Consider the following 11982-nt stretch of genomic DNA (forward strand, 5'->3'; position numbering starts at 1 on the left):
ATTGAAAGACAGAGAAGAAAAGGCGTTGCCGGCGTTACGTCACAACTGTCAAAACAAAACATTTCCTAATGTCAAACAAATTAATTCTTTCAGTTTGAGTTTTGATTTCTTTGGGTTTGGATTAAAAAAACGTTTAGTATTGTTATTATAGATAAACTATACATAATTTAACACTTTAAACACGTGTTTAAGGTCATGTAACAGCAATGTTTTTATTAGGAATATGTTTGGTTATATTGGTAGATCCTAGGGTTTTGGTATTAGGTAAGTAGCCCTAAGTGTCTTAATTAAGATTCACTTTTTTATTACTAGTTAGGTATTTTAGATCATAACTGCAATTTAGAATGTTTTATTTAACGAAATGAATAGACAAATTAATTCTATATGTAAATCAGTTAAAACTGAGGTTAAAGGTTAAGGGTGTCAGAATTTCAGGCACAGAGGAGTCTTAACAGAGAATTTTAACTCAGTCAGAGATGTTGGTAGTTTTGTTTGTTATTTGGTTTGTTGTTTAGTTTTGTCAATCACAAAAACTACCCATTATGTTAGGCAAACACTGCACCTGTATACTTAGCATTACTTTTTGTTAATATTAACAAAAATTCAAGAAAAACACAATCATTGGAATGCACTTGCAATTATTCCAAGCAAGACAATAAACTCATTTTGATAAATTAATGACTACATTTATTAAACAGGATTGACCTTTGATTGTTCATTTCCTGTCTGTTAATGAAATATTTTACAATTTGGTTTATCAAAGAAAATATAACTTGTAAGACATATCCTACCCCTGCTGATTTATGATGAAGTTTTACCTGATATGAATGCACTTTTTGCTGTTTTTTTACTTGTATTTATTTTTCTTTTACAGGTTCATATTACAGTGAGTATGAATGCAATGTGCCTCTTCTGGAAAAAGCTCGACTTGATGCCACATCATCTATGAATGACAGAGGTCCAATTAATGCAGTTTTGTATGGTAAGACCCATTTTTACTCAATCACTTTTATTTAAAGATATCCCATGTTAAACACCAAACCAAAACAGTAAAACCAGTCATAATAGCTGAAAATTGTTTTTATTTGCCAGGTTCTATGAATGCACCCTTCTAACCTCTATTATGTCTCAAACAAGCGCGCGTTGGTGCTTTAACTTATCCAAATGGTCGCCAAGCTACCAAGAACTGTTACTAGCCACTGCTTGCATTCAGCCTGAAGAAAAAACGCGTTTAGCCAAGTTCGTTTTCACTAAAGACTTTAAATCCTCCCTGATTGGTAGATTAATGATGCGTAAATTTGTGGCGGACAATTGTGGTTTGGACTATGCTAGTGTTAGGTTTGGTAGGGATGACAGAGGACGTCCTTTTCTAATTCAACCTCCAGAGGGTGTTAAAATTAGCTTTAACGTGTCCCACCAAGGGGATTATGCAGTGTTTGCTGGGGAGTTAGGGGATTTTCAGTTAGGAGTGGATGTGATGAAGTTGGAGTACACTGGTGGGAAAAGTTTGCAAGAGTTTTTCAGAATTATGAATCGCAATTTTTCGACTTTAGAGTGGCGTCAGATTTACAATAGCTTGAACCCAAAAGAACAACTGAACGTTTTCTGTAGGCTCTGGTCTTTAAAGGAGAGTTACACTAAAGCTATTGGGTTAGGGATAACTGTTAAGCTTAGCGATATTAGTTTCAAATTGGGGACTCCTTTAAGTGTTAACAGTTACGTGCAGGACACTGAATTGTACGTAAAGGGGCAACATTTTACTAATTGGTGTTTGAGTGAAACCCTTTTAGATGACAATCACTGTGTGGCGGTGGCCAGTGATAAAATAGTGCCTGTTGTAAAGTTTGCTGAACTTGATTTCAGTAGCTTAACGCTGAACGCGCAACCGTTGTTGCTTCAAGACGAAAATTACTGTTTGGATTATTTTAAAAAACCCCAGAAACCTTAACATTTGGGATATCTTTAAATAAACTCTTTTTTTGATAAGTGTTTGTTTATTTGACCGAATTATGTATTTCCCGTATTGATTGAGATTCGGCGGCTTCCCGAATGGCACAGTATTTTTAGGTCGCATGTTAAGTGTTTTAGTTCTAGGTAGCGATGTTATTGCATGTTTTTTTTGTATAATCATCATTTAGCTGAAATCATAAACTTTCTGGCTAAATGTTTTTTTTTTGGTTAGTGGCTTTTTGCGATAAAACATCTGACTGTATCAAATTAATCTGAAGATGTCAAGGCTGAAAATCTGTGCCAATTTCTCTAAAAAAAAATTAATTTGTTCCTTCAAAAAAAAGGTAGCAGTGCCTGGAGCGCTAAAGACAATGATTTCGCTCAGTATTTGATAATCGATCTGGGCCAGATTATGAACATAACTAGAATTTGGACAAAGGGCAGACCGTTCAGCAACGAATACGTTATGGAGTACCAGATTAGTTATGGTACTAATGGGCTCGATTACGCTTTTTACAAGGATTCTCAGGGTGACATTAGGGTAGGTATAAGAAGGTTAAAAGCAACTTTGATGCCCAAAGAAAAAATTCAAACTGTTATTTGCAGATCACGCTTGACTGTAGTGCATGCAGGGTAAATAATCTGTAGCTTGACTTTTTGTAGTATTCACCGATTAACAACAACTGACATTTTTCACACTTTCTTTCTAACCAATTTCACGCAGGTGGATCGGCATGGACTCCGAAAGAAAGTACTTACTTTGAAAAGTTAATTATCGATCTGGGTGGAAGGTACGAGGTGCGGTCGATAGCCACCCAGGGACGGGCAATGACCAACGAGTTTGTCACCGAGTACGTGGTGGAGTATTCGGATAATGGAAATGAGGGATGGAGGGCTTTTAGGGACGCCCAAGGGCAAATGGAGGTGGATATTTGCTTCTCTATTTTCTGTTTTTTTTAGCAATTTTGTTGGCGTTAGTTGGTTTTGCTTGTAGTGTTAGACTTGTCATATTGCTAGGCTTTTCAATCAAATATTAACCTTTTCTCCAATTTATAGGAAACGGCACTAATGAGTCTGTTAACTACTCTAATAGACCGCTATTAACAACAACAAAAAATAGCAAACTGGTAACAATCCAAAAATCAGAGATCAGTTTTATTAGTGCCATTTTCTTAACTGTTTTTTACGCGTATAACTACTGGGTGGCCCAATTTTTATGGGATAATCATTTAGTAAAATTAGAAAACCTGCCTTTATGCTCATTATATTAAATTTTCCTACCTTAAACATGCTTTGTCAAAGTTTTTGTGTTTTTGGGCTTCACTGTGTATGTCGTAAACTAAATGCATTTTGCCGTTTATGGCTCTTGAAGGTGATTTGAGATTCTTGACAACTTATTGTTGTAAAGCTCTTAGAATCATCCTGAAGAGTTATAACACGACGAAACTTGTGTACTCTACATGGAGAGGTTATCCAAGTATAAGTGGAAATACATGAACGTTTTTCTTTCCATATTTTTGCATTAAACTTTAAGTTTAAGCACAAATATGACAGTGCAGAGCAAATTTTTGCAAACGCTGCACATTTTCCAAAATGACATGGACTAGAGTTTTGTTAATTAAAATGTACCGGAATACTCCTGCTAACTTGGATAACCTTGATTAGGTATTTACTGGGAAACCTTCCTAACCGCCAATATTGTAGATGTTCAGAGGCAACATAGATGGCGACAGCGTCCATAAAAACGACTTTGAAGTGCCTATAATAGCGCAATGGATCCGAATCAACCCAACGAGATGGCGAGACCGGATATCGATGAGAGTTGAATTGTTTGGATGTGAATACGGTAAGATATTTGAAATCAATGAGCTAGACAAAGATGGTCATAAATTTCGTAAGTGATATGTGTCAGTCTGCCTAAGCGGATGTAACTGTCAAATTACATCATATTATGCCTGCTTTATACCTCCCATTTAAGAATTAAGTTAAATTTAAATTTCCACTAAAATTAATATTTAAACTAAGAAATCTTGTTTAGGTTTATACTACAAATTAATAATTAGAAAAATAAATGACTGTTTTGACTTACTGGACGTTCGACGTTGATGTTTGACGTTGACGTTTCTATTGTCATCGTCATTACGCGTGTTTTGTGGATAAAGAAAATTTTTATTAAAATAATTTAAAAAATTTGTTCTTAAACCACTTTTTCGGTAAAAAATCCAATTATGGAAATAGACGATTCAAGTCTAATAGACTACGTATCGCAATAGAAGACAGCAATTTACATCATGAGTGATGACAAGTATGACAGTGATAGTTCCGAAAGTCAACGAATTTAAACGAATTAAGCCGAACTTTAATAAAGTTGGTTTAACTTTAATTTAAAATTAATTTTAGTTTAGTATAAATTGAAAGTATAAATGGGCTCGCTTGTAAGTTCACTTTCAGCTTTGATAAATTAATTTTAGTTTAAATAAAAGTTTAGTTTAATTGTTAATTGAGAGGTATAAAGCAGGCATTATAGTTTTGGTAGATAACAGTTAGAAAGGTTGTGGCCATCTTTTCAAATTTTGATACCTGAGAGTGATAAGTATTTGTATGTTGTAGTGGCGCAAGACATGTACTTTAACGGTACGTCTCTGCTCAAAATCGATTTACTCCGAGACCCAATTGTTGCCTTGAGAGAAACGATAAAATTCAGATTTAAAACGTCAACAGCCACCGGGGTGTTGTTGTACAGCCGCGGCACTCAGGGCGATTATATCGCGCTACAGCTGCGCGAAAACCGAATGTTATTGAATATCGATTTGGGCTCGAAAATGGTTACTAGTTTGAGCGTTGGCAGTTTGTTGGACGACAATATTTGGCACGACGTGGTTATATCGAGGAACAGAAGAGATATCTTGTTTTCCGTGGATAGAGTGGTGGTTCAGGAACGTATCAAAGGGGATTTTAACAGATTGAACTTAAACCGAGACGTAGGTAGGGTACACTATGAGAGGAGTAGTAAATGCACTTGAAATTTTTCAGTTTTATATTGGTGGAGTGCCAAACCACCAAGAAGGCTTGGTGGTAGTACAAAATTACACTGGTTGCATTGAAAACTTGTACTTGAACTCAAGCAACGTCATCCAAGACGTGAAACAAGCTTTCGACTATGGCGAAAGCTACAAGTATGAAAAGTTTAATGTGTTGTACAGTTGTCCGGTAAATAATACGAGTTTTAACAAGTTTTTTTGGTCTTTCTGAAACTGTGTAACTCAGGAACCTCCTATTGTACCTGTAACCTTCCTAACTTCGAGTGCTTACGCCAAACTGACTGGTTACGAAGGAATGTCTTCAATGAACGCCTCGTTCCAGTTTCGGACCTACGAAAGTCGCGGTTTAATGATGTATCATTCGTTCTCTTCGTCCGGTTATGTGGCCGTAAGTGTCCTGTAAGCTCACCTAATGCAATCTTAACTGGTTGCCCGTAGGTTTACTTGGATCAAGGCAAGTTAAAAGTCGAACTGGTCACCGCAAACAATCCTAGAGTCGTCTTTGACAATTACGAGGAAACGTTCAACGACGGCCGGTGGCACGTGGTGGTACTGTCGATCAAAACCAACGAGGTGATACTCAGCGTCGATTTCAGACCCATGAAAACCACGAGGTTGTTGAAAATTGTCACTGGACGTGACTATTTCTTCGCCGGTGGAGTTGGTTTCACTTTAAGTTACGCCAATACCATATTTCCAGGTATTCATTCTGCACAGTGGGTTGTATACGGTCGTAATAACGTTTTTACAGGTTTTGTCGGATGTATGAAGACGATACGTATTGACGGTAACAGCAAATTGCCTACAGACTGGAAAAAAGACGAAGAATTTTTCCATGGGGAGCAAATTATTTTTGATGCTTGTAGAATGACTGATAGGTAAACAATTTATAGTTTTTCTTCTTAATTAGTTTTTCCTACATTGCTTAACACAGCACAGTCGGTATACTGTTCTCGCGGAGTGAGTTTACCCGTGCGTCACAAAGGCTACGTCATTTGAAATCATATGAATCAAATCAAGTTTTCGTCAACAAACCTGTTGTGTTCATGTTATAGAAAAGGGCGTGTCTAAAGCTCACGTTTAAAATTTTGCGTATATTGTTAGTCAGAAAGTAGAAATCTTTGCACTAAAACAACCTTATACCAAAGCAAATCAAAAATATCTTGACTGAAATAACATTTTTTATTTATGAGAAGTCTCCGTTTGGTTCATAGAATTCCGTCTAAATTTGAAACCTAATTTATTTACCAAAATTCGCAGAGATGTATCACCAATATGTAGTATTTCTTTAACTTTAAGCTCTTGATTTAGGTTCTGGATGGTTACATGTTTCTCTAAAATAAATACAACAAATTAAAAATTCAATAAGACATTCTGAGTGATGCTGTAGTATCTCATATCTCATTTTCAGGTTGCAATCCACTAATTTTATTTTAAACCCGCTGGAAAACATTTTAGACGCTTATTTTATTTTTTCTATGATTTTATTATTAATATGTTTGAAGAAATTTTTATGAAAAATCTATAATGCAACCCAAAAATCTCAGTCTCTGGAAACAATGAAATGTTAATAGATGTTTCTTACAAAAGTAGATATATTTTACTATTATTAACATACTATGTATTTTGAACATCCATTTTAATGCTTTCAGATAAATCAGTGGTCTTGACCCGTCGTTAACGTCTCGATTTAGGTTTTCTAGGTGAGGAAATCATAAGATTACTTGCTTGCTTTTCCCGAATCGAATAAACAGTTTTGCGGGAAATTTTCAAAGCAGCTGCAACCTTCTAGTATCAAAAAATACATCAGTAAGAATATGTAAGGTCTTAAAATTTCTTATTTTCTTTCTGAACAGATGATAAAGCTTCTAAAGGTCCTCCATTAGTTTTTTCCAATTCAAAATATTCACAAAGGTTAAGAATTAACTGCTGGGCTTGTCTGTAGAGAATTTTTCCAGGCATTTTCTAAAAAAAATACTGTAATAGTAAGTAATTCCGAATTTAGGAAAAACCAAATGGCTAAATAAAAACCATAATAGACACTCCCACTTTTTTTCAAAACAGGTTAGTAATTGTGCCAATTTTGGTTGGATCGTGACAGCCGACATAAAAAAAATAAAAATATTAATAATAATATTATGAAAGTACTTACAGAATGTTAAAAGCGTAGAAACAATAGCTCTTAAAAAAACTGTGGTAGTGTGGTAAATAGAAAACTTTATAAATGATTAACAACACAAAGAAACGGAAAAGAATTAATAGCAAACAAATCAAATAAATTTCGATGGTTGTCAAACTGACAATGACTGAAATAGAAGCGCTAATCAGTAAATGTTTTTTTTTGGAAGACATTCACTTAGATATTTACCCTTTCTGAAAGTGAACAATAGACAAGGATAAAGTCAATAATGCATGTCTACTTCTAAATCACAGGGGGATGACGCACTGGTAAACTCAGACCGCGAGAACAGTAGTTTGTAATTGGTCAAGAACAAGCAGCTTTCTGCTTGCTGTAATAATCCAGAAGTGAAGTATGATCATAATTTTTAGGTGTTACCCTAATCCGTGTCAGCACGGAGGTATATGCAAACAAAATGCGATCGAATTTTTCTGCGACTGTAAAGGAACAGGCTACGGTGGGGCCGTGTGTCACAGTTCCCTGAGTCCTTTGTCCTGTCAAGCCTACAAGAACGTGCAGGCTGTAGGCCAAAAATCTGAAATCAAGGTAATCGTCAAAAAAATGCAGTTTAAAGAAAATGAGAACACATTCTAAGTTAATTTTTGTGTTATTAACATTTGTTTGGCAAAGGCTTTCTTTCTGGTGTACAGGATATTGAAATTTGGGAATTTTGTTTAGTTTTTTCCTTCTAACTGTTGTTTCATGTTTGCGAAGGGTTTTGAGGTATTTGCAATGGTAGTCCACCAAAATTAGTGTAAAACTGACTTTGTAAAACACCTTTAAGGCGAGAATTACATTATAGTACACATCCCATATCTAATTTTTAATGAATGTTTTTAATCATGGCAGGTTATAAGGTAGGTAAATCAAAGATTACAAAGCAAATTTCGACCTACACAAACACATTGATTTAATATAAATTTTGTTTGTAGTTAGGGTCAGTTGTAAGTATGAGTTTACAGTTACTCATCAGTTAAGGTAAGATGTCTATGAAATATAACTGTAAAACTTAACTAAAATGACCTTTAAATAGACACAGTCAATAGTACACTTGTTCAGTTGTGAAAACAAAATTAATGTCAATAACAGTTTGTTTCACGTTAAAACAGTGAAAACTGTCAAATTAGCGTTGGACTAGGTTACTACAGCTTAAACTCATATTGATTTAGATTGACGTAGACGGTAGCGGTCCTTTATCGCCCTTTCCTGTTACCTGTCAATTTGGAGCTGACGGTATAGTTTCCACGATTCTCCACCACAGCAATGAGGACACCACTTTGGTGGATGGATTCCAGGAACCGGGAAGTTTTGTCATGGATATCCATTACGAGGCGAACGATGATCAAATTGTCGCTCTAATCAATCGGTAAGATATAAAAAAATTAGTGCGCATTATGACAATGTTTTTTCGTTTTGTTTACAGGTCTAGCACGTGCACTCAACACATTCAGTATGCTTGCAAGAATGCGAGATTGTTCAATTCGCCTTCCGAGGAACACCAGTTCGAGCCGTTTTCTTGGTGGGTGTCGAGGAAGAACCAAAAAATGGATTATTGGGGCGGCGGTCTGCCCGGTTCGAGGAAATGCGAGTGCGGTGTTGTGGGCACGTGCAACGATCGCACCAAATGGTGCAATTGTGACGGAGACGCCCCTTTTTGGTTAATCGACTCTGGTAAGTGAAAATTCTGCAAGAAAGATAACCTAAAAACTGTGTTTTCTTTAGGGGATTTGAACGAAAAAGATGATTTGCCAGTGAAACAGTTACGGTTCGGGGACACTGGTACAGCTTTAGATGAACGAGAGGCCAGATACACTTTAGGGCCGTTAATTTGTCGTGGGGATGATCTTTTCGACAACGTGGTCACTTTCCGCATAGCTGACGCTACCATAGACATTCCTAACTTTGATATGGGGCACAACGGAGATATTTACTTCGAATTCAGGTATGAAGTTCACCACTGCTACGAGTTTAAGGCAAAGAAAAATATTTATTCAGGACTGCCACTGAAAATGCCGTGCTGTTTCACGCGAAAGGTCCCACGGACTTTATAAAATTGACCATAGTGAACGGGAACCAGTTGCAGTTCCAGTATCAAGCCGGTGCTGGTCCTATTTCGGTCATCGCCGAGGTGTCTTACAAATTGTCGGACGACCAATGGCATGCAAGTTAGTGTTGTGACGTAAGTGGAGGTTTCAGGTTTTAATTGTTTTGAGTAGTTTCAGTCGAACGGAATCGAAAAGAGGCGATGGTAGTGGTGGACGGATCGCAAAAAGCTCAAGTTCGAGAGCCTCAAGGACCTGTCCGTGCTATTCACTTAACTTCCGACTTAGTTGTTGGTGCTTCCACTGATTACAGGTAATTTGTGTACATTGTGTGTGTCAATTCGATTATGATAGTCTGTTTAAACAATTCTTAGAAGGTGTAGAATATTTGCAGTGGCTTCTGGCAATATTTAGAAGGTTGTTAATAGCATTTAGAGGCCACTGGCACTTTTTTAATGGATCTAGAAGCTTTTTACAATTTAAGACGATTCTTGGAAGATTTAAGACACTTGTAGAAGCTTCTGACAATTTCTAGAAGGTTTGCAGTATTATTTAGAGGAGAGTTCTGACACTAGACTCCTCTGATAATTTAAAACAATTCTTGGAAGATTTAAGACAGTAATAAAGGGTTCTGGAACATTTTTAGAAAGTTCTCAGTAGCATTTAGAGGTCTTTGGCACCTTCAATATTTAGTTTATGACATTTATTAGAGGCCTCTGCCATTTTTTACAATTCGATCTTCGGGGGGGAGTGACGCAACAGTCAGAAGTCACTGAACAGAAACTATATTTTGACTAATCACAAACTACCTACTGCCCTGAGGTTCAAACAAGTGCTGCCATATGGACTTAACCCTGAAACTCTTTTGTTAGGGATGGATTTACTGGTTGTATGAGAGCACTGCTGATCAACGGTAAACACATTGATTTGAGAGACTATGCCCGTCGCGGTCTTTACGGAATAACGGAGGGTTGCGTGGGTAAATGTTCAAGCAGTCCCTGTCTCAACAACGGGACCTGTCATGAACGATACGACAGCTACGTTTGTGACTGCAGATGGACCGCTTTTAAGGTTAGAATTTTCTGATTAGTCAAAAACCAAACTACGCACCGTCAGTGTTCATTACAACGAATAAAACCACTATTATTTAATCTATTTAGGGTCCAATATGCGCAGACGAAATTGGAGTGAATATGAAAGCAAACTCGGGGGTGAAATACACTTTTGACGGTTCCTGGCGTTCCACTATTGCTGAACATATTCGCATCGGCTTTACCACCACCAATCCGAAAGGTTTTCTGCTTGGCTTCTTTTCCAACATCACCCAAGAGTACCTCACCATTATGGTGTCCAATTCAGGGCATTTGAGGGTGGTTTTCGATTTCGGGTTCGAACGGCAGGAGGTCATCTACCCCGAAAAACATTTCGGACTGGGACAGTACCACGATTTAATGTACATTAGCACCTAAATTTAACCCTATTTGGCAACTGAATTTTTGTTGTGATTTTGCGTAGATTATCGAGGGAAAATGGCGGTTCCACTCTGGTAATCAAGGTGGACAGTTATGAGCCGAAAAAGTTTAATTTTAACATCAAAGAGTCGGCGGATGCTCAATTTAACAACATCCAGTATATGTACATCGGGAAAAACGAAACAATGTCCGAGGGATTTATTGGTTGCGTGTCTAGGGTGGAGTTTGACGATATTTATCCTTTGAAGTTGCTGTTTCAACAAAAAGGACCTGGTAACGTGAAAGTATTGGGCGGTAAGTTTGAGTTTATTGTTCTGATATGGTTTACGGTATTTCTTATTGGCTTCAGAACCCTTGAACGAAGATTTTTGCGGCGTGGAACCTGTCACTCACCCACCCGATATGGTCGAAACACGCCCGGCACCTATTGTCGACGAGGATAAAGTCCGAAGGGCCTACAATCAAACTGATTCAGCCATTTTAGGAAGTACGTCCATTTTCTTTTATACAATCAACTTATAATAACACGAAATTGGTTTTAGGCGTACTGGCGGTTGTGTTCTTAGCCTTCGTGATTTTGTGCATAGTGATTGGACGTTACATCCACCGTCATAAGGGCGAATACTTAACGCAAGAAGACGCAGGCGCCGATATGGCACAAGATATGGACGACGCTGTGGTGCACAGCACCACCGGCCATCATGTGCAGAAGCGCAAAGAGTGGTTCATTTAGTACCGTAAACATCCCGACTGATTTTTTACACATGCCTTAACTAATTATGTGGTACTAACCGAATTTTTAGGCACCCACCGGGATAGATTTTCACACTATAAAGTCACATTCCATCTGACAAATATGTTTTCAATTATATTTATAGACACGGCCTAACGAGTACAAGTTTAATTTTTGTGTTCTTATTATGTTGTTTTCCGTCCATTTTATTTATTTTTCGTACGTACGGCAATGGCTGCTTTATCTTAAAACTCTAAATAACGGCTTTCAGCCGTTTTTGCATTTATTTTTTGTATATACCTACAAGATTTTTATTTTAACTTTAAGTAGGCTTTCTTGACATTGTTCAATGTCCGCATTATAAGCGTGATATTAAAGCAAATGTTTTCTTGCACCGAAACGTAGATTTTATGCGTTTAAAACGTGACTTGTAATTTTTTTATATAAATAACTTTGAAATTACTACCGACTTTTTTTATTCAAAATTGTCTCCCTTCCCAATCAAATTTAGTTTGATTTGTCCTCCAGCCTCCATTCTGAATGTCACTAAAAAAAGTGATATTTG

The 11982-nt window shown here is 37.0% G+C and overlaps 2 protein-coding genes across 6 annotated transcripts; both read left to right on the top strand.

The window, feature by feature from the left end:
* Positions 1 to 64: 64 nt before the first annotated feature.
* On the top strand, positions 65 to 11879 carry Nrx-IV (neurexin-4). 5 transcript variants are annotated; one of them, XM_081985709.1, is made up of 20 exons: positions 65 to 264; positions 875 to 982; positions 2295 to 2491; positions 3655 to 3796; positions 4561 to 4931; positions 4984 to 5160; positions 5218 to 5379; positions 5430 to 5691; positions 5743 to 5869; positions 7542 to 7716; positions 8340 to 8536; positions 8594 to 8841; positions 8893 to 9112; positions 9166 to 9335; positions 9387 to 9525; positions 10085 to 10283; positions 10373 to 10665; positions 10728 to 10978; positions 11034 to 11171; positions 11227 to 11879. In XM_081985709.1, exons 1-20 carry the CDS (start codon positions 207 to 209, stop codon positions 11415 to 11417), a joined length of 3825 nt encoding a protein of 1274 aa, XP_081841835.1. In that variant the 5' UTR covers positions 65 to 206; the 3' UTR covers positions 11418 to 11879. The 5 variants fall into 5 exon arrangements, with proteins under 5 accessions (XP_081841835.1, XP_081841834.1, XP_081841838.1 ...); XM_081985708.1 differs by lacking the exon at positions 2295 to 2491 and adding an exon at positions 2675 to 2874; XM_081985711.1 differs by lacking the exons at positions 65 to 264; positions 875 to 982 and adding an exon at positions 2675 to 2874 and having other exon boundaries at positions 2362 to 2491.
* On the top strand, positions 232 to 1986 carry LOC145733077 (L-aminoadipate-semialdehyde dehydrogenase-phosphopantetheinyl transferase). The gene is made up of 3 exons (XM_081985716.1): positions 232 to 264; positions 875 to 982; positions 1093 to 1986. The coding sequence occupies exon 3, from the start codon at positions 1124 to 1126 to the stop codon at positions 1946 to 1948; it is 825 nt and encodes a 274-aa protein (XP_081841842.1). The 5' UTR covers positions 232 to 264; positions 875 to 982; positions 1093 to 1123; the 3' UTR covers positions 1949 to 1986.
* Positions 11880 to 11982: the final 103 nt, after the last annotated feature.

This window comes from Ips typographus, linkage group LG8 (assembly GCF_016097725.1).
Source record: "Ips typographus isolate SLU linkage group LG8, UJ_Ityp_2.0, whole genome shotgun sequence".
Classification (NCBI taxonomy): Eukaryota; Metazoa; Arthropoda; class Insecta; order Coleoptera; family Curculionidae; genus Ips; species Ips typographus.

Bases quoted from the DNA above. Each gene is read 5' to 3' on its own strand.
- LOC145733077 (XM_081985716.1), top strand. From the start codon at position 1,124: ATGTCTCAAACAAGCGCGCGTTGGTGCTTTAACTTATCCAAATGGTCG.
- Nrx-IV (XM_081985708.1), top strand. From the start codon at position 207: ATGTTTTTATTAGGAATATGTTTGGTTATATTGGTAGATCCTAGGGTT. The intron at 9,113-9,165 runs GTATGAAGTTCA...ATATTTATTCAG, and splicing joins GATATTTACTTCGAATTCAG to GACTGCCACTGAAAATGCCG. The intron at 9,526-10,084 runs GTAATTTGTGTA...CTCTTTTGTTAG, and splicing joins GGTGCTTCCACTGATTACAG to GGATGGATTTACTGGTTGTA.